Source organism: Saccoglossus kowalevskii, chromosome 16, assembly GCF_978046115.1.
Source record: "Saccoglossus kowalevskii chromosome 16, keSacKowa6.1, whole genome shotgun sequence".
NCBI lineage: Eukaryota > Metazoa > Hemichordata > Enteropneusta > Harrimaniidae > Saccoglossus > Saccoglossus kowalevskii.
In genome coordinates this window covers 13,533,203-13,558,557 of record NC_140656.1, presented here as the reverse complement: position 1 = coordinate 13,558,557, position 25,355 = coordinate 13,533,203, and the positions used below count along the sequence as shown (strand labels likewise).

Genomic DNA, 25,355 nt, shown 5'->3' with positions numbered 1-25,355 from the left:
GTGTGGTTATGCTGGTGTTAAGCTTTCCTTGCCCGGTTTGACAAATGTTGAGTTCTAATCGAGAATGAAAAAATAAACTCAAAGATTTTCGACTTTGACAATATACTCCCATTAAACCGTAACTCTGTTTCGCTCTTCTCGCGAGAATGTATAGGCTTATATCCACGTATTATTTAAAACCTACCTCAACAGTCCGACGTTTGAATATATGAGAGATGTGTTCATCCCAAAACCCAAAGTCGTGAATAGGAATATTAATCCCCGGGTCATGCGTCACATGAATAAGCATTATCCCCAATATACCGAATACAATCGATGTTTTAATCGATGATTACTTTTTCGCGGAGCAGACACCCGAAGTCATGAGTGTGAATATCAATTTCCAAAAATATAAATGATATTATATTAACCAAAAAATAAATAAATAAATAAATAAATAAATAAATAAATAAAAGCCCAAACTAGGATCTTATTTTAATCAGATTGCGTTTTAATAAGCATTAGCCCCGATTTATCAAAGACATCAAATGTATCGATAATTTGTTCACAGCGTTCAGTTCACAACTGAAGATATGATTGTATATGTTTATTTTAATTTCTGGGTGATTCGTCGCATGAATAGTATGAAAATGTAATATCTCCACATATTGTATTAATATTGGATGTAACTATCTATTTTCAAAACACCTATATCGACGGAGATTCTAATCGGATATATTCACGTATTTTAAAAATCTATTTTACAGTAAGCGCAATATATATTCCCTTGTATACATTCACAGCACATTCACCCTGAACATATCTATTTTTTTAAATCTAATACCGTTTTTGGTAAACAAAATGTTTCTTGTTATTTTTACTGGGAGTGAAAGAAATGTTCATAGGTGAACTGTAAATATTAATGACCAAGTGTATATGGTACACTTTGTTGTTTGATGTCTTAGCGAAAACATCGTTACATACTGAACAATAGTTTTATATTGCCATAAACATTGCAGTCAACCGTGACTGAAAATAATCTAGTTATCATCCTAATACTATTTAGTTACCATGGTAACAACTAGAATCACTAATACTATAATTATTCAAAGGATACGCAAATTATTCTTGATTGTAGTACCAACATCGAATATTTTACGTTAGTTTTGTTGCAAGGCAACATCAAAATTGAAAAAAAATATTAACTACATTTAAACATGTTATATGTTAATTACCTAATTTGCGTATGACAACAATTAGAAATAAGTGCTCAGAAATTTAATAAGTAGGATTCTAAAATTCCCACTATCAATCTGACCAATGTGCCCGCGTGAATTAAAACGAGTATATACCGTTTCAATCCATAAAAAATATGTTTATATTAGTTTATAACTTTCTCGTCTCACGTATCGCGTGAATTCACGCGACATTATGATCCCCCAGGAATAGACTATTCAATCGACAATGATTACGGCTGCCACTAGTGTGCAGACAATGGGCAGCTTGAATGGCTTACCAGTACAGTGTTGACCTTTAAACGTCATCAGAGCTATTGTAAGGTGTCCGACAGTCAGTGTAATTTATTTTTGATGACTAAACCTCGTACTCCGGCGCTTGGATAGAGTACCCCCAAAATGACTTCTCCTGGTGCTATTGACAAAAGACTGAAAGTCGCAACCAGTGCTGCGGCAGCCGCCGGTCTCGTGAGATTCCTGTATCCATATTTGGAACGGGATTACAACGCTATTCGAAGCGGACGAGCGTTTGCTAAATTTGTCAAGGCAAACCTGGATAAAAATCGTTATTTTGTGGACCTGTTCGAGGATGCCGTTGAACAAGACCCATACAAGACTTTCATCATTTACGAAAATACTATCTATACATATGGTGACATTAACACAATGGCCAACAAACTCGCTAATTTCGCCCGAGGACAAGGATTTAAGGTTGGTGACTGTGCGGCCATATTAATGTACAACGAACCGACTTATATTTGGAGTTACCTGGGTTTCGCCAAGCTTGGTATGAAATGTGCTTTTATAAATTATAATCTGCGAGCGGAATCGTTGATAAACTGTCTTGATGTCACTGATGCTAAAATACTCATGCTAGCAGATGGTAAGTTTCAACAGATCTAGGCTATTCATATTATGGCAGTATTATTCAACATGTTGTAATGTAAGCTTACAAGTGGGTCAAAGTTCAGAGTTGGCACGGGGAGAGTTGTCTTACCGTAGATTGACCTGGATATTAACGCATGTATACTATAAATAATTCTTGTACATTCAATGGTAGGGTGAAAAGACGAAGTGTGAATATATATATATTTCAATCTGGTTTTATATTTGCTTAAGGCTCACTAAGTACATTGTTTACGGTATATAATTACTTAGCAATGTGTTGAAAAGGAACGTGCTACTTGAAGGATCTCCTCACGTATGTCGTGTGTTGTAAGTCGTATCTTTCTTTTTTTTCTATTATTACGCAAATATACATTTTAAACAGAAATACTGTAACCTCGATCTACTGAACTTTTTTTGTGGCATACTGTTAGTTTTATATAGTTATTGTTCACTGGATATGAATGAGCGGGGGACATGAATGCATTCATTATAAAAGTGAATTAACGAGGTTACAGTAAATATATATGACAGTTGAACTTTGACCCAATAAGTAGTACGTCTCGCTCGAAAATCAACTTTGTCGATAATGCAAAGGTTATGTATGTACATCACATTGTGTCAAGTCACGTGATGTAAATTTGCATTTAGTAGACTATATGCATGACTTGACTATAATTTGTAAATCAGTAGGGGTGGAATGCTGATATTGCGATTTGTTAGTTTGTTATATCATTATTATTATTATTATTATTATTATTATGCGGTAACATGTCTTTTGCTGCCTAAAATGTCACATATCTTGTCTTCCCATTTTGTTGTTTTTTAAATAAAAATGGCATATAAAATTTGAAATTATTGCTGTCATTGATCAACACTAAACACTACATTCAGAAAGTATCAAGACATAAGACCTTTAGGATCTATACGTATTGCATTTTAATTACACGCCAACAATATCATGTCATGCCCGAACATTTCCGTAGTTTAATCGAACAAATATTAGAGCATGCGAGTTATTCTCTGTGGGTATCACACAACAAATGTTCTATAGATTAATTTATTATCACTTTTTATTCGATCTTATTAGACCCCAGGCTCCTTTCAACAGTTGAAAATATCGCCGGGGAGCTAGAACAACGAAATATTGGAATATGGACAACAGGTTGCAATGCGAAAACAAAATTCCGGAATATAGATGATGACTTGGCAAACATATCAGATCAGGCCATACCGAGGGAAGTACGAAGTGCTATATTGTACAGTGATGTATCAATATACAGTTTTACTTCTGGCACCACGGGTAAGTTGACAATTTACCGGAAAACCGCTTCTGTGACGTCAAAATGACGTAGATGTGTGTGAAAAACTTATTTCTTTTTATTGAGGGCAATCACAGATCAAAATAATATCGACGTGGTGAACGATGCCCCTTACGCCCAGTTAACGTAACAGAAGCGTTTTGTCGATAGAGGGGTGATTGCTAGAAGTTGTGTATTGGGACTGTACAGTGCAATAAACGTCACCAATCTCCTTGTATTTGTAGGCCACCCTAAAGCAGCGCGGATTTCATATTTTCGTCAAATGAGGGGAACGTTCACATTTCATACCCTTGGAGTCAATTCAAACGACTGTACGTACATTTGCATGCCGCTGTATCATTCGTCGGCGTCCTTGCTGAGTTTTGGATCCGTGGTACGATCCGGTGAGTGAGACTCAAAACTTCTTGAATTGTGAAATATTACAGAGTTTCCAGTTGTATGAATTTAACCCGCGTACCAAAGATTTGTTCCCATAACGGGTCATGTACCCTATTATTAAATAGCGTAATAGTCATGAAACCGTAGACAGACGCATTTGTAAATTATGTTCTTTAAATGTAACAGAGGATGAAATACACTTCTTACTGTATTATACAGTATTACAGTATTATACTGTATTACCATTATACACAGAATTACGTGAGCAGCTATTTAATGTACTTAGTATTTCAAGAAACCAATTTAATTTGTTAACTGATATCTAAAAAAAATAAGTTACTTTATGGTGAACCATGTTAGAGCGGTAGCAAAATATATTACAAGATCATTTCAGAAGAGGCGAGATAACCTGTTTGTGTAGTACATTAGTAGATATTATATTTTACAAGAAATAATACATACAATATCTTTATTTGACATACACCTTCTATATGTGAGTACATATACATGACTCCAGTTACTTGTAAGCCCATTTGGCTGGGTGACAGATTTTTATTTTCACTTTAATAAACAATACTACTACTACTACTATTCTTCAAGAATGATAAGTAGATGCATCATAACAGTTTTATTCGCATATTTTTTTATTATTTTTATTTTCCAGCACTTCGGTTACCGCTGATACTTTTGCATGTCTAAATTACAACGCATAATTTTTTTCTATTTATTTTATCAAAAGGCTGGTGGTTTTAAGTCTCAATTTAATACGGCTTTCATTTCAGCCAAATAATTCAAATTCACACAACGGTACTGGTGTGTGGTTGTAATAAGTGTATTGCAATCACCACTCACGTTGTTAAGACTGTACTTCATCTGGTTCACATATCATTTCACTTTTCTTTCATCCAATGTTATATTCTTTTATTTTTCGACAGCATCCACCATGGTCCTTGCAAGAAAGTTTTCAATCCATAAATTCTGGGATGACTGTCGTCGCCATGGTATCACTATTATATTCTACATTGGCGAAATTTGTCGGTACCTTCTCAGTCTACCTGAGGTGATTGCGTTCATTCGTGTTATACACGCTAATACCGAATATGCAACAGCAAAAATGATAAGTGCATGGACACAAAGTTTGTTCTCTTGGATCGCATAATTTTTGTTACCTCTGAATACATACGCATTGTTCATTTTCATTATTTATATAATTCCAAACTTGTTTAGTGCATAGTATTTCTTTTCCAATTGTCAACGTGGTAATATGCCTTTATTCTTTCCAGCATCCTGACGACAAACGAAATTCTGTTAGAGTTGCCATAGGAAACGGACTCAGGCCAGACATATGGAAACGTTTTCAGCAGCGATTCAACATTCCTCTTATACACGAGTTCTACGGAGCTACAGAAGGAAACTTCTATTCTGCTAACACGGACAATACAGTTGGGGCTGTTGGTCGTCTTTCTCCTCTAATCAAGGTATGTTTACAGACTCTCTGCGAGTAAATCGTTAGCTATGCTTACCGAATGGGTTTTTTTTTCTCAGTTAACACTGATTGTTCATTATACTATCAGTACCTCACTGGGTTTCATGTGGTCAAGTTCGATTATGAAACAGCAGAACCAGTTCGGGATTCCAAGGGTAGATGCATGCCCACAAAACTAGGTGAGAACTGCCACTTTTTATGATCATCTATCAGACGTAAATAGTTGAAGGTTGAGAAGGTCGATTTTGTTTGATCTCTAAAAAGATCGTGTATTTCCACCATGTTTTATGTGCGCAAAATTTGCTGATATTGAATTAGGTTCTGTTTTTACTTTTGACTCTGGACTCCTGAATTTAATAATAACCATAGTAACATTGTACTGTGCACGCCCATTTGAATCATTCATTTACTTCCCACCCCTCGATCGCAAGTAATCATGTGTTTAATGTCGGTATGTGTGTGCTACAACAAGGTACTGCTGGTCTACTTATAAAGCTCATCACTGAGACCGCACGATTCGAAGGATATGCTGGTAATAAAGACTTGACTGAAAAGAAGATTATTAGGAATGCATTCGTAGACGGCGACGCTTATTTCAACACTGGTGACGTCATGATGCTGGACAAGAACTATTATTTGTATTTTGTGGACCGACTTGGTGATACCTTCAGGTACCCAATGTTTATTTTCAATCTGCGTGTACGAAGGCCTGATTATTCAATGTATCGTAGCCATCTGGATAGTATTCAGTGACTCGGGGAGTACGACAAACACAACCAAGATATGAAAAAACAGTAATCCATCTGTTATTATGTGCGTATTCTTGCTGACGAATATTTAATTTTATACAAATAACTAACTGGAAAGGGTTTTAGAAACGTATATATGCAAAACCTCGCAATGAGACGTTACAAAGATTTAATTACGTATTATTTTAGATGATTGGAAGGTATCGAATGAGTCACCGGCGGTAATTAGTGCAAGTCGCGCCCAGGTCAAACCTCATACTTTCATGATTCCCATTAGAAAAGCGCATTGGATTGTGGGAAAATCAACTCAAATATCGCACATGCGCAGCGCGAGGACCAACGCCCTTTAACGATATTTTTCTGTTCTAGATGGAAAGGTGAGAATGTTGCTACTACCGAGGTATCTGACATTGTATCTATGTTTCCTGGCATTGCAGAAGCCAATGTGTATGGTGTGAAAGTCCCCGGTGAGTGCTTTGTTGCATATGTTGTTGTAGTATTTTCTTTTTTTATGTGTTTTTATTGTTGACCATATTTGGTCTGCGAATATATCCAAGTAGTAACATAAATATACTTCTATGCCGAGGGACAAGTGTCATTAATTAGATGCGGAAACAGACGTGCCCCTGACAATCTGGTTATATTAGGTGCAATATAATAATTACTTTATGTTGGTTAACAGGAATTGTAGGTTTCAATACTAGCTGGCCAATTGCATAGTTGGACAATTCCAGCATTGTTTCTAATATCATTACAAAACATTTCCGAATATTCGAAATAAAAACATCCAAATATAGGTGATTTCAAACAACATTTTGGTTTGATTTGTGTTTGGCTGTTAACAACTGTTGTGAGAAGCGAGCACATTGTTTATTTGAATGTTATTGCTTACATATAGTGGGCGCAAGACTTGTGAACAAGCTTTATTTTTTAATCACCTATATGCATCGATTGTTTTCCAGGACAAGACGGGCGAGCTGGGATGGCCGCTATAGTTGTGAAAGACGAAAGTACATTCAGCATGCAAGAATTTCACAACTACATCACATCATCCTTGCCTTTGTACGCCTGCCCCAAATTTCTCCGAATCATGAAAAACATAGACAAAACGGTTACGTTTAAATACAGAAAAATTGACCTGGTTCGTGAGGGATTCCATCCGGAGAAAATCAAACAGAAACTTTATTTTTACGATTTTGAAAACAAAACTTATTCCCCCTTGGATGGTGCTGCATACAGTAAAATTGTTATCGGCAAGGCGAGGTTGTAAACGAGCAGGTGCATGTCACTGTAGTTATTAGCATCGTATGCAAAGTCAGATTTAGTCATAGATGTTTATTATATACATTACTATATAATCATTCTCAGCCTAATAGATTGTTTTACACAACCCAATATTTCATATTATTGTAAATGTTTAACACACCCAAATTTAACATGGCAAATTATCTCACACATGGGTGGTTGATGTGTCTCTATTAAGTGTGTCACTATACTTAAATAACAACACATGATTGTGGGGAAAATATCACGAAATATTGACTATTCAAAGGAGAGTGGCCAATTTGAAATCCTTCATAGAATGTACTACATAACATGGTGAATGCACCACATTCAGTGAAGAATGCACATAATATTGTACGACTTAATATAATGTGGCTTTCTATAATTATATTTAAATTGGTTCTGGAAAACGCTTTCAAGTAAAATCTACATTTTATCCAACTTACATGACATTCTATGTTATGTTGACTTTATCATATGAAAGTTTATATTGCATTTCATCAATTAAAAAATAAATGTGAAAATCGTAATTTTCAACACAAATAATAATCTCGGTAACTTAAGCATGTTCATCATTGCCGCATTACCTGTATCGCAAGAGGGCGACCTCAAGGGTCACAGCATGTTTTTTGTTGGTTTCGAGATAACCTGGCGTTCCCCATTTATACACGTACATTGAATTGAAAAAGGAATACATCAAAAAACGAACAAGCACCCGTATATTTAGAAACCGCGTCTAAGTGGTCTGCATGATAACGCATTATAGGGAGTTAGGCTATCATGTACGCACGATATGGTCGTGCAATACGATAACATTTGTAATACCATTAGTCGAAAAAGTGTGTGCGACAACCATGATAGAATAAAATACGAAGACAGAACAAGTCAAGTTGCAGTCGAGTAATCAAAAGCATGTTATCTTCGCTAGGTATTTTGTTGGTCTGAATCCGAGAATTTATTTTGTTTTTCAACCAATGTCGTGGGAAATGGTCACATCGTTGTGTCTGGTTTGTACACCTGCACTGTCGCGCACTCTGACAGACAGATCGACGTTCTACAAAGGCACTATTTTTGCTTGGCCATGGTCTTATAAGTCGATGGCTTGGCAAAGCACTCAAAGCGAACTGACCCTTGCCACCATGAACACGGGGTTTTTGGTTTTTGTTTTTTTTTGTGATTTTTTTTTTTTTTATTTGATTGATTTATTTCACCAGAAAATTATGTATACAATGATTGAGATATATGAAGAGGAAAATTAATATACGAGGTAATATGTACACAATTTTGAATAATTCTGGTGTGGACCATGAAAATAGTTCAGCAGAACTAGTCGAGTTCATGGCCCTATCACTTAAAATGAATAACTAGTATGAAAAGTAAGTGGTATCGTAACATAAATAAGTAAGTACCTAATCAGAAAAAAAACGAGTAAATTAAATATCTAAGTTAAAACAGATATAGCAGTAAGTGGTATGCATCATTTGGACGACAGGATGCTCACTGTGACATAAGCATTTTTTTCAGTGTTGTTTTAAATTGGTTTCTATTGTGTAAACCTTTTATTTGCACAGTAAGGGAATTCCAATATTTGACCGTTGAATATGTGAAGTTATGTTGGAAGAGTGACTGACAAGTTTCCACTGGGAATGGCTGTTGTTGTGTAACGATGGGAATGCTGATCAATATAATGACTGATATCATGGGCAAAGCGATTATTCTTAAGGTCAAAGATGAACAAACCAGTGTGAAGTTTGCAGAGTTTGTTAATGTCAAGGATGTCAAGCTGCTGAAAGAGAGGTGCAGAGTGCGTATATAAATCAGAGAAAGTAATAAGTCGTACAAGCTTTTTTTGTAAACGTAGAATTGGTTCAAGTAAAGTGGGGTAAGTATGTCCCCAAATTTCAATACAATATGTTAGGTGCGGGAGAATTAAACTATTGTATAACAAGAGGAGGGTAGATGTTGGCACGTAATGTCGAATACGTGAAATAATACCAACTTTTGAACTGATTATTTTACTTATTTTCTCAATATGAGATTTCCATGTCTGGGATTGGTCGATGGTTACACCCAAATATGTTGTAACTGAAGCACTCTCTATCCATGTACCATCTATATATATTTTTCCTTCCAGATTAATATGGCGTTGGGGTGTTTTCAAAATCATATAATTTGTTTTTTTGCACATTAATTGTAAGTTTGTTGGCCTTGCACTATTTCACAACTTTGTTGAAGTCTTCATTTATTATGTCGAGGTCAACAGTCTGGCTTTTTAGGAATTTAAACAGGTTTGTATCGTCAGCGAACAGTCGAAAGTTAAAGGCGTCAGTCGCTTTATTGATGTCGTTAATATAAATAAGAAAAAGTATTGGACCCATGATGGACCCTTGGGGAATTCCGCACTTGACCGTATTGGCAACCGTTATTTTATAGGGGACAACGGGTCATAACATGAGGGGAGTTAACACCCATGATTATAAAAATGTCTTGATCAACAAGAGTCTAAGTTACAGGGAACATTATTTTGATTTTTCAGTGGACCAATAAATGCATTTGACAGGAAAATATAAAAACTCTACCACAACAGCAATTAAAACAGCTTGCTGCATTATAAGTATCACTTCCCTGTCAAATTAGTGGTTCATACTTATTTGAATTTGAACATAACAGGCCAATTCTATCACACCTTGCTAGGCTCGAACTTCCATCCAATCAGAGCATTCCAAATAAACATGATTCGCCACAAATACTAGAGGGCGCTCTGACCAACAAATTGCCATTATCTAAATAAAAAGAACTGAATGTCCACAGTAATGTCTGTAGGTGTACCTTGGCTGCATGCACAATTAAAGTCCAAGATTGGTCGAACGATTACGTAACAAACCAAAGTGAATTGAGACCCATTTTAACACGTAGCCAAGGTGATGAAAATAAATGGTACCCACCCAAAAATACACAGGGCCCAAACCATGTTGTGCATGCACAATTAAAGTCCAAGATTGGTCGAACGATTACGTAACAAACCAAAGTGAATTGAGACCCATTTTAACACGTAGCCAAGGTGATGAACCAATGCATTGCCTGATATTAAACGTTCAGAAACTAACTTTTTAGAACACAAGTATAAGCATTCAGTAACTTTGGTCAAAAAAAAGTACATTTATCTTAGTAATAGTGACACCTGTGGTTTAGTATGATTGATCCCCACGATTGAGTGCAGGAGCATAGAAGTTTATAATTAAAAATATTTTTCATAATAAACATGAAACCATCATGAATGGCCTTATAAACAGCCTTTCACTTCATAGTGGGGTGGGTGGAGTAAACCTGTGATTATTTTTAAAACTTTCTGACCATCTAGTTTGCCGTTCACCATGTCCATTTCCATATAAACAAAAGCTCCAGCCAATATCAGATTTGACTACTTGTCTCAAGTGTGGCACTTGGAAACGAGTGTTGTGACATGTGGCAAATGTCCAACTGTCTTGGTTAATAAGATTGGCTATATTTCAACTAGAAACAGGTAAACCAGTATACCTGTATGTATGAAGCCAGTAAATGTTATTCAAGCCAAAGAAACTGCATCTATTTATATAAATACACATGGACAGAGAATATTTTTTGGAGCACTAAATGTGACAAATGCCCTACTGTCTGTGATAAATATACCACACCAGCTACATAGTGTCAGACGACGAGATGGGTAGGTAGTGAGAAAAAAACATTGACTGAAGCCTTGCAAAGGACTGAATTGTTGTCAATAGCAACAAACATACTGGGAAAGTCAAAGACAATGAAAAAACACACAGGCATATAAATACTAACTTTCTAGGATCTTTATTGGCTCCAAGTAATCCAGAGTAGAACGAGATGAATCAACGCTATACTCCGCCATCTTTATTTTAATATTAGATGCAACCATTATTTTATAGGGGACAACGCGTTATAACATGAGGGGAGTTAACACCCATGATTTTAAAAATGCCTTGATCAACAAGAGTCTAAGTTACAGGGAACATTATTTTGATTTTTCAGTGGACCAATAAATGCATTTGACAGGAAAATATAAAAATTCGACCACAACAGCAATTAAAACAGCTTGCTGCATTATAAGTATCACTTCCCTGTCAAATTAGTTGTTCATACTTATTTGAATCTGAACATAACAGGCCAATTCTATCACACCTTGCTATGCTCGAACTTCCATCCAATCAGAGCATTCCAAATAAACATGATTCCTCACAAATACTAGAGGGTGCTCTGACCAACAAATTGCCATTATCTAAATAAAGAGAACTGATATATATATATAGTGTGTGGATACGAAAGTCGATTATTCCAAAACAAAAGTGATCAATACAAAGTATATGTAGAGCGGGTGAATACGGAGATAGAGGAATGAATACACAACTACATGAATATTGAAACTCGACAGCACTGTTTCGTAAGGTACAAGTACCTCACTCATCAGGAGCTTTATGTTTAATAATTCACTGCACCATAGAGCATACATTATAAGCTTCGCAAATTAACATATTAATTAAAATTATATAGAAAGTTTAATTGTTACATATTAGAGCTTTTGATCTGTGTCGGCATGATGACATGAATTAATTTCTTTTGTTCAGTGTGGAGTGGTGGGGTCTAAAAATTATGATGAATCTTTCTTTCAAACATAAAATGCATCGTTTGCTGGAGCTATTATACGGGCTACCGCGAGCAAGAATTTTCCATCGTATTTTATATTCAATATCTTTTTCTTTGAGTGACCAGACGTGTTTACTTAGTTCTGTCGCATTTGTGGAGGCCTATATATATATATATATATATATATATATATATATATATATATATATATATATATATATATATCTGTTTAATTCGTTTAAAAGATTCCTCTCATGTAATGACTGGTTTCAAGATGCAGTCTGATATTTGTTGCTTTCTTGGTTGTTCAATTGTGGCTAAAATTTGTGTGGTGGGTGGAAGATGTGTTTATTGTTTGTTGAGTCATTGTTTAGACCCCCTGCAGCTTGAAATGGTATGGTCCAAATCCAAATTCGATATGGCGGTGTTAAATATCTGTGCGATATGGCAGTGTCGTCTAAAAACCACGCATCAAAATGATTTCTGTTTATTTATTTACTGTTGTAGATCCTGAGAACTAGCCATTGAATATGATGTCGGGAATAAATGGTTTTCTGAACAAGCTTTATTAATTAATTCCAGTATGAATTGGGAGCAAACTGTGACACCAAATCTAGTCGTTGTATTGTTATGCTTCTAAAATATTTTTTTTTTAATAAAATAAATTAAATAGAAATATTATGTGTATTTTTGTATGTGGAAACATGGCTTGCCCACTCAAAAATATAAAGAAGTGTGGTCTGCAGTTCTTTTTTTTTTTTATTATTATTTGTGAAAAAAACTGGTATTTTAACGAGTGTAAACAATAAAACACTCACAGTGCAAGGCTAGTTCACCAACATGTCTATTCTCTTGCTTGAGTGTGAAAGTACATGGTTTAGTGACTACCTCTTATATTTTAAAATTTTTAGAATTTCTTTTATTTAGGAAGGTTCTTCTATAAAAAATAGAACAGATGTAATGAATTAATTTTAATATTTTTATTTAATTTCAGAACTAAAGCAAATTCACTACCTGAGACGTATATCGTACATGTATTCACTGCGCCTAGGCTACAAAATCTATAGGAACAAGTTATAAGTCATGCCATAGTATGTTTACAGGTGAGTGAATTGTATACCTTCATTAATTAAAGCATAACTAGATACTCACTGCTTGTAATATTAATGAATTAATTTTAATAATTTAATTTAATTTCAGAACTAAATCTCAATCACTACTTAAGAAATCATATATCGCACAACTATTCATTGCGCTAGGCTACAAAATCTATAGGAACAAGTTAAAAGTCATCTCATAGTATGTTTTCAGGTGAGTGAATTGTATACCTTCATTAATTAAAGCATAACTAGATACACACTGATTGTAATATTAGATCTGTTTAATTAGTTTAAAAGATTCCTCTCATTAGTAAATAGCGCCCTCACTCAACAATATTTAGAATGTGTGGTTGGTCAAAAGTTTGATGAGTCAGGTGCATCTATTGGCTAAGCTTGTTGTACATAGATGCAAATGAGTATAGGAACCATTAATGCTGTAGGGTGTACTGGGAGGGGTGGAGGATTTCATGTTTGTAATGACTGGTTGTAATGCGGTATCTCGTTGTTTTCAAGATGCAGTCTGATATTTGTTGCTTTCTTGGTTGTTCAATTGTGGCTAAAATTTATGTGGTGGGTGGAAGATGTGTTTATTGTTTGTTGAGTCATTGTTTATACCCCCCTGCAGCTTGAAATGCTATGGTCCAAATCCAAATTCGATATGGCGGTGTTGAATATCTGTGCGATATGGCAGTGTCGTCTAAAAACCACGCATCAAAATGATTTCTGTTTATTTATTTACTGTTGTAGATCCTGAGAACTAGCCATTGAATATGATGTCGGGAATAAATGGTTTTCTGAACAAGCTTTATTAATTAATTCCAGTATGAATTGGGAGCAAACTGTGACACCAAATCTAGTCGTTGTATTGTTATGCTTCTAAAATATTTTTTTTTTTAATAAAATAAATTAAATAGAAATATTATGTGTATTTTTGTATGTGGAAACATGGCTTGCCCACTAAAAAAATATAAAGAAGTGTGGTCTGCAGTTCTTTTTTTTTATTTTTTTTATTTGTGAAAAAAACTGGAGTGTAAACAATAAAACACTCACAGTGCAAGGCTAGTTCACCAACATGTCTATTCTCTTGCTTGAGTGTGAAAGTACATGGTTTAGTGACTACCTCTATATTTTTAAATTTTAGAATTATATATATATACCTCGTACATCCATCCTTCAGTATACCTCGTATATATATATATATTTCGTACAATGAACCTACTTCTACCAGGTTATCATAGTTCATCGTCCCAAATAGCCAAACTCATCAAACTGAACTTTGTTGTGTTTTCGTAATTTATGTAAGTAATAACTAATAAGAAAAAAAACATCTAGCTGTTCGTTAGCATATTAAAATATGGTGGATTTTGAAAATATTTACTAATTTATCCATTGCCGTATTTTGTTTATTTATATAGATATAAACCACACGTATAATTTGTATTATATTGCGTCAAAGCGGTTAATCGAACAAAAACCTGTATGTCATGATACGATCACGTGATTTGAGTTAACCTCGTTTTCAATTTTGTCACAGCGATACGCTTTGTAGGTGTTTGAGAGGTGAATCGTGTCTAGATATGAAGACACGCCGGTATCACGCGTACTCTTGTTGAATATGGGAGTCAGTAGCACGTGTGAGTTGCTGTAGTCCCTGCCTGATAATTCTTAAAAGCAACGCTTTATTAAATGTATAATATTATACAGAAAGGCGAATTGAAAAGTGAATGTAGCCCCGTCTATGCCATACAAATCACGAAAGCGCATCTTGCTTTCTGTCCTTGACGCATGCATCATCATCTTGTAATTGGACATCTCGAGCGATGAACTATGTTACCCCGATTGAGCTACTGAATATGAGTTCATTGTACGAGCTGTATTCACACATTGTCAGCACCTGTATCTCATTCTGTATAAAGCCTCGCATCCATCCTGCAGTATTAATCATGATAGCTAGCACTCACGACTGACTACAGAGCATTCGCCGATTGCCATTTTAAAAAGGCAATAGACTGGACTAAATCTAAATAAACGGTAGGCATACAATATATGTATGGTGTAAAGCACGTTGTCCATGTAGTGATTTTGTATGATGAATAATTGTTATTTAACTCGCAATGTCCTTTTTCAAGTGCGTATTTGTTTTGAGTAATTACGGAATTGTTTTAAAAAAACTTCCCTTAGAGTTAATTCAAATATATTATTCATAATAACACGTTTGTAGCTCATTTGCAATCAATCGATAAAAAATACTGATTGATCCATGAAACCTACATCATGTATTCAAAACCTGCTCTTTGTGTCTTTGATAACGATCTGACACATAACGTCCGAATACTACCATATATGCATAGTTAATTAGGTAAGAGAACAAGAAATTTGCTATTCGTGCTATCGACTATTCAGCAGGTTATAAATCCCTTAAGGCGGGAGGGTCGTCACCTGCGCAAGCGCGGGAATTGAGTCCCAAGCAACGATAACAATACATGCTAAAAACGAAAAGGCTCATGGATAGACGCTTGTTTGTAAACAATGACATGCTATGGTCATCTGACGCATGCGCAGGTAACGACTCCCCCCCCCCCTTTAACAATAAATGCGTGTGTACATCATATGCAACTGAAATGGTGGATGGGCACAAGAGGGTCAGGGTTAGGTTTAGAGTTATGGGTGAGGGGGCAACCATATTGCTTAATTTGTTTGCATTGTTATATGCTCTAACTTTCAAGGTGAACAATGTTGAATGTGAATTAGTATGCCAATTAGAAACCAATAAGAATGTGTGGGTTTATAAGTATGAACCCCTAGTGACCTAAATTATTTTCTCTGCACAGCTATGACGGTAGGTTAAATTGCATAAATACAAAAACATATATCGTATGCTCTGCTATTTGATAATGACAATTCATTGCAACTGTGTGACAAATGAAATGACAATTCGAAAGCGTCCAGTTCTAGAAAACGGCCATCAGAATCCGTAATCCGTGGTTTCATATCAAACCCTTGGTCAACGTTCGGTAAATGTCTGATGCCGGACTTTGTTTTGTTGTAGTTGTCATCATATATCACTATCAGCCCATTAACAGAATAGTAGTCAGTTCGCGTCTGTAACTCTGTGTATTTTCCCCCGTACTACGCCCAATGAGTATAAGACTTGTATTTGGTGATTGTCACGAGGTCATTGTTTGACTATATCTGGGTTAAAACATCAAAGAACTACCTAACGCGGTTAAAGAGATATAACGCTCGAACCAAATAACTGCGAAATGCCCAATTATAATGAAATATTGCTGTTACAAATAGTTGATACTCGTTATGAGAATGTCAAAAATCTGTCGCTGTCGCTGGAAATATTTGTACAATTATTAAATACTTCTAAACTACCTTCCGTTCTCTAAACATTGAAGACTTTTACTTATCTCGTGTTTGGCAAGTGGCTTCAAATAAACAAGAAATGGGGCTGTGTTTCTTAAGACTTTCACTAAAAGTCGAATATATCACTTTCTCGTGTCTTTTTTTTATTTGTATTACACATGAACATTAACGAGCTCATCCATTACCAGAAATGGGAACCACTAGATAATTTGCTAGATATTGAACAAATATAATTATATGTTATATATACCAGATTAAATATGTATCTGCATTTATTCATTTTTATTCTTTGTTAATTTTCTTTCCCGTGTCTCCCCTTATATCACTATGTAATATTTTCTGTATTGTATGTTTATATTATTCAGAAAACGAAATAAAAACGTTATTTAAATATAAAAAAATGAACATATTGATTAACACAATGTTCAAGACAGGTTAGCGCCGAGTAATATGACCACCCCGGAGATTCAGCCGATGATACGATAACAATATGTTTATTTACAAGTAAGTTTTGCACACTTCAGAAACAACACAGTTTCATTCAGCATACAGGCTCATGCCATCCACGTAGATCGTTCTTAACTAACTACAAGGCAATCGCCGAAGTCTCCATCGAAAAACTGGTCGATTTTAAAAAGGCGACAGACTGAATTTAAATTGGACATGCATTGTTCTGAAGGCGTTGAACACAACGCATATATTTATGGATAGGGGGTAATTCAAATATTTCAAAATATTGTGTTTTTCTAAGTAAAATATTGTAAGCAAGGGAACTTTGTTCATAATGTAATTAGCGTAGGAGGGCCGGTATTATACATTTCATATCCAGGAAGGGGTGTTACACAAAATCAAAGAGACAAAATTGTGCCAACCAACGTCTCCGGGGTGGGGGGGGGGTATGGAGAACGTTTAGGTCAACAAGGAAATGTTCAAAATCGTGTAGACATACAGAAGGGTCTTTTGACAATTTGTAATGAGGGAATTATAATCAATAGATTTGACGAATCAGAGGCCGGTAAAGTACGTATTGTACAAGAACATTTTGTGGAATTCTTCACTGTAAATAACTATTGAATTGCTTTTGTTTGTTTGGTAAATGACATCAGGTGAACTGTAGTATGTATAACAGTTGATGTTAGTATTTGATCCTCTCTATTTCAACACTACCGCACTAAACACTGGGCACTACACGTTACGAATCACAGTGATTAGAATATTACAATTACTTCGAAATGTAAATTCAAATTTACGCACGCACATTGTTACCAGTATGTTGCGTTGTGATGTCAGAATGTATGTGCGCCACCAACGGTATCGTATTTGATAATCAAGCCTATTTTTAATATTTGCGATACACATGAATGTGGTTATATAGAATTTAATCTTGTTCGTTAACGGCCATTTGTAATGTCCTAAATTACGCTTATCAACAAGAAATATTATTTTGTATGAAATCAAGCGTAAGTGTCATTATATCGTAAGGAATAGCTATTCAATTACATTATTAAGCAAACATGTTTTGTATAATGGCCAAATACAAACCTTGACCTGGATATTATCCGTAAAATAAAAAAGCTGGTAGAGAAACTGCTCGTTTTAAATTGCCACCGCGGTATTTGGAGGCTAGAAAAGACGTGACAGGACAGAGGCGTGACATTGGCCTTCAAGTCGGATAGAAATAAAAACAATAAGTATTAATTCGAACAAAATATTAAACTCTACAGACAGGTTCAGGTTCAAGAAATATATACCAGTGCATGAATACATTATAGTAATTGGTCGATACCTTGTTTTTTTTTATGCGATGCTAAATAAGTATGTTTTCCGAGAATTCGATTTAGTTTTATACTGGAAAACGAAATAAAATGACGGACATTATGATATATAGACACTTTGATGAAGGGAAAAGTCACTTTACCGAACAAGAGCGGGCGACCCCAGCATAGTAGCCCGCCGCTTACACATCGGTACTGTTTGACAACTGATAATTTGCAACAATAAATTAATTTATGGTGAAGTTAAATCTAGCAAAGTCTGCGCAAATAAATCCGGTTTGAAAACGAACTTAATTTCAACTACAACATGTTGAAATTTACGCTGCCGCTCGAGGTGTCTAAAATGATAGTACAGGGCCATTATATTTTACTACGCGCTGTTGTACTTTGATTTTGTTTTCTCGAAAAACTACGTGAAAATAACGCTGATATAATATAATACCGATAACCAACAATGATGACGGGCATACCATGAGATACGCTTCAGATATGTATTCGCCTATGGCTAGTGCATATATACCCGTCTTCTATGGGGGTACTGGCTTAAGTATCATTTATTCAAGAATTTTCTCTTTTTATTTCTCAATCTTTACATTTGACATTCAGTGAAAATTTTGAATACACATGATAAGCAACAATTGAAAACACTCCTTAGTAACTGTACAACTTCTGTGACTATTCAGATTATATACCCATGACTTTTTTTGCTGTCATTAACAAAAAAATTGTAAACATTTTCACGTTGAGAAGAAAGGAATTTGCACACTCATTACGCTTTAAAGCACCACAGTCCCCGCGCTGCGTCGCGTTCAATTTGCGTCTTTGGCGACGTATACAACGCGTGTAATATACATCACTTGTTTACACAAAATTAGCGTGACGAGTGTGGCGCTTTAAACGTACACGTATTGGGGATATCAACGACTTCGAGTTCTATAGCTCCTTAACACCTTTAGAAAGTTCACTGGCGTACGTTGGAATCAAGGAAGGCATCAATCGGTCAATCAGTGACTTTGGTGACAGATGTAGTTCGAATTGGAGCATGTCAATTAACCGTGTCTTGTTAGGGTCCCTGTAAGATAAAGGAGTTCTTAATGTAACTAATGTTTTATCTGTGTGCGCACTTTTATGCATGACTTTGAAGCAAATCAGATCATAGTCTCTGATATTTCTTAAAAATATACTTTGAACCATTAATAGCACGTATGATATATTACTGTCCAAATATAATTTGGCCCGAGCGCAGGGCATGGTCATTTGCCCTGTCTTAGGAGGTCGAAATATTTTACTTTCACGAGAGCATTGATGGCCATACTTGGGTTGTGTATTACATGTCTCTCATACTATTTACGACAATCAGTTAACACAATCCAATCGAACTGCGATGCCTTGTCCTACGGCGTTCGCTGCTTCAGTATACTAACAAATTAGTCCCGAGGACTGTCAACAGTCTACGAACACAGTGGCTATGTTTAATACACTATTCATTGAACCACGAAATAACAGGTTGAATGTTGAATCGCCATCAAATGTGCGCAACACACCCCACTTTTCACCCACCAACCCCCAAAGCCCATCCACCCCTACATAGAAATGGTTCTCCTACCCGTCAACTTTATACAGCAAGGTACCAGATGGGTAGTTTCTAGCACGGACATACTTCTTAACAGGTGGGCATGCTGGGTGATCAACACTTACATCTGAATTGAAATGAACATTAGGCAATTATGTGTCATATGTGAAAGAATATGGATAAAAGAAGTGTTTTAACATGTCGATCCAGCATGTGCCACGCCACTTAGTGAAATAGATAAATACCATTTGTTAGTGTGTGGTATTTTCGCAAATCTGCAATCCACCATGCTTTCGTCATTTTGTACAATTTCTTTCCTCAGTCGATGTCTATATAATACGAAGATCAGTTATTGCTTCAAACATTGTAACAATTTGTACAATTTCTGACAAACATTTTCAATAAAAGATGAAATCTCATCTAGTATTATATAACATACCGTAGATTACATATATGTCTTTTGCTGGAATATGCCGAACACCAATTAAATCGCACGTGTCACGTGACGATATTAGACCAGCAAGGTAACTGGGCGTCACGGTGTAGAAGACTCCCATCTCCTACAAAAAATAAACAGTCAACAAAATAAGCATGCCATGTTCTACCCGTCAATGTAACCGACGTAAGTCAACACAATTGCATCATGATTAACATAAAGCCAAACTAAATCCCGTTTCTAAACGTCGGGACATATTTCTGTTCTTCCAAACACAAGTAAAAGATTATAAAATAACATACAATTTTGAAAAGATTTTTGTTCATTTTATACGTGATGTAAAAATTACCTCATCAATTTTCTCCACACTTGTGATCGTTTTAACTGAAGAATCCCACTTTAGATGTTTTTCTAAGTCCATGATGACGTCGACAACCTTCTCAACTGGTGCGTCTATTACATATTCACACTTGAACCTGAATTTAGAATTGGTTGATAATCAGCACATGAAGATGGTTAAGCATATCATGAAAAGAAATGCGATGCCCGTATACAGCATTTGTTTGCTAAGTCGGTGCGCAATGGGTACCCCTAATTTTCAAAACATCAACAGCTTTCTCACGTCCCGTAATGAATACTCACATTCGACCGTCAAAATCTTGAGATTGTTTGTAGGAAATCTTTATTTCTTTCTGAAAATACAAATGTACGCTGTTGAGCACTGACATTCGTATATATGCGATGTAAATTTGTTCATTTAACATTATATTCCCGGTGCAACTCACGTAAAATATAACAAAGTTTAAAAAACCGAGTAGTCGGATTGAGTTGCCTGTCTCAGCAACACACTAACTTGCAACTGTCCGTGTTAACATCGAATTTACTATATGCACACTTTGTGCACACTATTCATGGCTTTACTATTTCTTTCTTCTAAACATTCAGTATATGAGTGCATTGTCTGTTTATACAGTGACAGTGACACAAGAATGTGTATTCACTATTCATCTGTCCTTTGACTTGGTGTGAAGTATGTATTAGCGAATGTTTACACGGACAGATTCATTCATCGACTTTGATACACGCTACAGTTCACCTTGCCACTAATCAACTATTATAGGTGTGTCAATATCCACGTGGTGTCAGACAAACAACGGATGTCTAAGAGTTATTGTCACAAGACAATGAATCATTCTTACTGACCGTGCCCGTGCAGTATTGGCCGCTGTTTAATCAACTGTATTGACCACGGCAATACGTCATTTTGCTATAGGCGTGATTTTCAAAAATGGCATAATGGATGATACCATATATAGTCTAAAGCGGCAACGATGCGTTTTTTTCGTTTTTATTTTTTTTTTTGGTGTCGTTCAAATTACAGTAAATCTTTCATACACATATTTGTTGACAGTCGGCTACAGATGAGAACAGCCGTTCGTGCAGCTATTTACGTCATAGAAGAGATTTGTCCCAGAAATAAACTAGTTAGCGTTTCAGACTGAGGGTTAGATGTCGGACGTCATTTGAACCTAGATATGACCAAACAGTGACCCCGTCACAATCACCAAATACTAATCTTAAACTTATCGGACGTAGTACGGAAAATAAAAATAGTTAAATATAACGATGTCTATTGTCCGGTAAGTAGGACAACAGTTGTAAACCATCAAATTATTACTGTCCTGACATTTATAAATGTTTAGAGAAACGTATGAATTATCGGTTATGTGTTGTCTTATCAAATAAATACAACAGTTGTTACATTGCAGAGAAGCAAAGGACCTCGCTCTCTAGTAAGAGGTTTTGGTTAACAACATTTATAGATACATGGTTTAGAAAAGTTCGTGTGCATACGCGTAAGTCCATTAACCTTTTCCAGCAATGTATTGTTCTTTTTTTCAAATGGACAATTCCTGCATTTGCTAATTTAATTCACAGCTTTTAAAGGTGATTAAAAATGCTGCCACTGCACATGACTATGTGCACAGTATGGACCATACCTTCAGAACGACGTACTATGCTTACCGTTTCTTTGGATTTAATCCAGTCTGTAGCCTTTTCAAAATCAAAGAGTTTTTCAATAACGCCATCGGCGATTGCTTTGTAGTCGGTCATGACTGCTAGCTATTAACGCTACTGGGTGGGTGTGAGGCTGGATGCTGAATGAGGTGGTTGTGTCTCTGCAATCTGTAAATATAACTTGCACATGAACTTATTTTTATCGATTTGTCAGGTGATTGATAGCGTATCTCCGAGCGGTCATATTATTTAGCGCTAACCCGTCTTATTGAACATTATGTTAGTTCACGTGTTCGTGTGTAATACGAATAACAAGAAGACATAGTAGTGGTTAAAATTTGATTTTGTGAAAACCTTCAGAAATTCAGCCCCAAATCTTGTTTTTTCGCACACACTTACCACAAAACGAGATTAGTATCAAAAGATAAACAGTCTTTTTTGTTTAGACGTGTATGATAATTATATAAATTATTAGTATTCGTGTATTCAGTATTCCCTAGCAACAGATTGTCGACATTATCATGAGAAGTATTCATTATTTGGCGTACCAATGTTTGCTCCTACTATATGCATACATTATGTAAACATAGCACTTATTCCAACATCAGCTGATTCGTGCATTATTTCTCTTTCACACTGTAAACAGTTCATTGATTTTTAACCCAGATATAGCCAAAAAACGACCTCGTGAAACTCACCAAATACAAGTTTTAAATTTGTCGAGCGAAGTACGGTAAAATATGTTTATTGGTTCCGATTTACGTAACATTTAAACATCTCTGGTTAATAAATGTTGACACTAAATATCTATTGCACATGTTGGTGAAGATCATGGTAACCAAGTCTTTCTGCTTTTGAAGTTAATAAAACTTACTAGACTTTTTCTATTCAGGCATTAAAACCACACGCTATATGGCCGATGTACATCGGATGTACACAGTGTCGTAAAAATACAGCCAGCTACAGTGAATCAAATCAATAATGTGTCAGTAAATAAACAGTTGCTGAAATTGAACAATTCATAGCAATGATGGGATATTTTAATTGAATTGATTCCTAAGAGGGGTATTACAAAATATTCATTTTACTTCTCTAATTGAATAGTTGAACTTCATTTTATCTCCATCAGATAATCCCTTGTATGTTCCCTCTGCCTAATAAATGTGAATGTATGCCCCTTCCGCATATTTCTTTCGCCCCGGAGGCGTTGGCATAAATATATCCTTTCAGAATCTTTAAGCTATTATATTAGATATTGGAAATGTTTAATAATTCGAAACTTGTTGCTTTTTGTGTCTTGAGTATTCACACTACAGTATATGGGTCTTTTATTAAGACTAACGAACCCAAAACACGTTCCTATCGGTTGTGTAAATTGTGATGACGTCTGTCGTCCAAAGTTTGTACTAAGAGAGAGTTGTGTGCGCCTAGAAAGGGTGTAACTACAAACCAAAAAATACTCCGAGCCCCAAATCTTGTGACCTGGAAATCCTATGCTCTTCACTATGCACTTTGAGACCCTGTGTGGCTTAATGTTCCTGATGATCTCTATCATATGCCATTGATAGCCCTCCGGTTTCCCAAACGACCCCCACGCAATGTGCCTTCAGCGGACCCCTGCGCACCCCTGCGCACCCCAAAACAGTCCGTCCCTACTTTGATCACATGATACGTTTAACATTCATTTGTCGACAATGGTTTAAGTACACCCCGGCTAAGTGTGTGAAAAAAAATGCCATCACCGGACACAACATAAGAAGTAAATGCATTTCGTTCACCATGTGTGCTGATCTGAAGACGCACAGATTTGAGTACATTGTCATTCCAGCAGATTCCAGTATGACCACATCTGATTCATTCAAATTATTTGATTCCATCATTGTGCCAATCTCATTATATGGTAGTGAAATCTGGGGTTATGAGAACGCTCCTCAAATTGAACAAGTTCAGAATCAATTTTGTAAATTTCTACTCGGTGTAAGTAATAACTCAAGAGAATTATCAGCTGTTGGCAAATGTCGATTTCCTCTATGTTATTTACTTTAAAAGATGCATTAGTTACTGACATATATTATTACAAATGGACGGTAATAGATATCCTCATAAATGTTATTTAATGTTAAAAAGATTATCCGACCAACGTGTTATACCGTCGGTTAATTGGACTTTTAATGTAAAAATGTTGCTATTTCGCTTTGGATTCGGTCATGTATGGCTGAACCAAGGTGAGGGCTCAAAAAGTGTGTTTCTTTCACAGTTTACACAGAGAACTAAAGATTGTGCGCAACAAGTATGGCACGACGACACTGCTTCTTCCTCCAAACTCCGTTCCTATCTCGATTTTAAGTCGTCACTTGAGCAAGAAAATTATTTGTCTTGCATCCATGTTTTCAAATTCAGAAGTGCATTGTCAAGGTTACGTTGTTCTTCTCACAATTTGCGTATTGAAAAGACATGAAAATTTCCCCCTCGATAATAGATTGTGTGAATACTATGTTGAACGAAATCAACTTTATGTTGAAGACGAATATCATTTTATAGCTATTTGCCATCGTTATCAACGTATTAGAGTAGATTTGTTGCCTGTATGGTTTTGCACCAACCCCACTTACAACAAATTTATCTTGCCCATGAGTTCAAGAAACGATGTAATTTTAAACCAGTTATCGAGTTATATTTATTTTGCCATGAAAAGCAGAACTTGAATGATTTTTGTTTTCTCTATTGTTACAATTGTTAAGTGAAACTGTATTTGCTCTTTGGGCCAATGGCCTTTTTCTTTGCAATACATATACATTCATAATTGCGTAAATTCTCTTCACATTCTTGGCGAAGGCTAATTTAACTGGTCGAATTTTAGGGCATGGATTTAATTTACTGGAAAAGTAGTATAAACCTTTAAACCACACTCAATAACAGATCACATTACAAGCAACGATCAACCACTAAACTTATTTCTTATGGTTATTATTATTCAAATTTAGATCGGAATGTTTGCTTTGTAAACGTATAATGTTTACAGAGACCGAACAAGACAAGTTACAAGCCAGTTTTTGATTCCCTCTTTACCCATCTTGCTAACACACTATGATTAATAAGATCATGGCGAATAAAG

The 25,355-nt window shown here is 35.7% G+C and overlaps 2 protein-coding genes across 2 annotated transcripts; one reads left to right on the top strand and one right to left on the bottom strand.

The window, feature by feature from the left end:
• The first annotated feature begins 1,613 nt into the window (after nucleotides 1–1,613).
• Nucleotides 1,614–7,867, top strand: LOC100373835 (long-chain fatty acid transport protein 2-like). Its single transcript, XM_002740974.3, has 9 exons — nucleotides 1,614–2,097; nucleotides 3,190–3,402; nucleotides 3,646–3,804; nucleotides 4,735–4,859; nucleotides 5,083–5,277; nucleotides 5,374–5,464; nucleotides 5,758–5,956; nucleotides 6,404–6,501; nucleotides 6,997–7,867. Exons 1-9 carry the CDS (start codon nucleotides 1,614–1,616, stop codon nucleotides 7,302–7,304), a joined length of 1,872 nt encoding a protein of 623 aa, XP_002741020.2. The 3' UTR covers nucleotides 7,305–7,867.
• Nucleotides 7,868–19,145: 11,278 nt separating this feature from the next.
• On the bottom strand, nucleotides 19,146–22,336 carry LOC100373688 (stAR-related lipid transfer protein 6-like). The gene is made up of 6 exons (XM_002740973.4): nucleotides 22,247–22,336; nucleotides 20,864–20,913; nucleotides 20,571–20,697; nucleotides 20,225–20,345; nucleotides 19,819–19,912; nucleotides 19,146–19,284 (listed from the first exon to the last, which is right to left on the bottom strand). Exons 1-6 carry the CDS (start codon nucleotides 22,334–22,336, stop codon nucleotides 19,146–19,148), a joined length of 621 nt encoding a protein of 206 aa, XP_002741019.3.
• Between the last annotated feature and the right edge of the window lie 3,019 nt (nucleotides 22,337–25,355).

Bases quoted from the DNA above. Each gene is read 5' to 3' on its own strand.
- LOC100373835 (XM_002740974.3), top strand. From the start codon at position 1,614: ATGACTTCTCCTGGTGCTATTGACAAAAGACTGAAAGTCGCAACCAGT. The intron at 2,098-3,189 runs GTAAGTTTCAAC...CGATCTTATTAG, and splicing joins AATACTCATGCTAGCAGATG to ACCCCAGGCTCCTTTCAACA. The intron at 5,957-6,403 runs GTACCCAATGTT...TTTCTGTTCTAG, and splicing joins CGACTTGGTGATACCTTCAG to ATGGAAAGGTGAGAATGTTG.
- LOC100373688 (XM_002740973.4), bottom strand. From the start codon at position 22,336: ATGACCGACTACAAAGCAATCGCCGATGGCGTTATTGAAAAACTCTTT. The intron at 20,914-22,246 runs GTAAGCATAGTA...TTGTATTTTCAG, and splicing joins GGATTAAATCCAAAGAAACG to AAAGAAATAAAGATTTCCTA. The intron at 20,346-20,570 runs GTAATTTTTACA...TATTTTTTGTAG, and splicing joins GTGTGGAGAAAATTGATGAG to GAGATGGGAGTCTTCTACAC.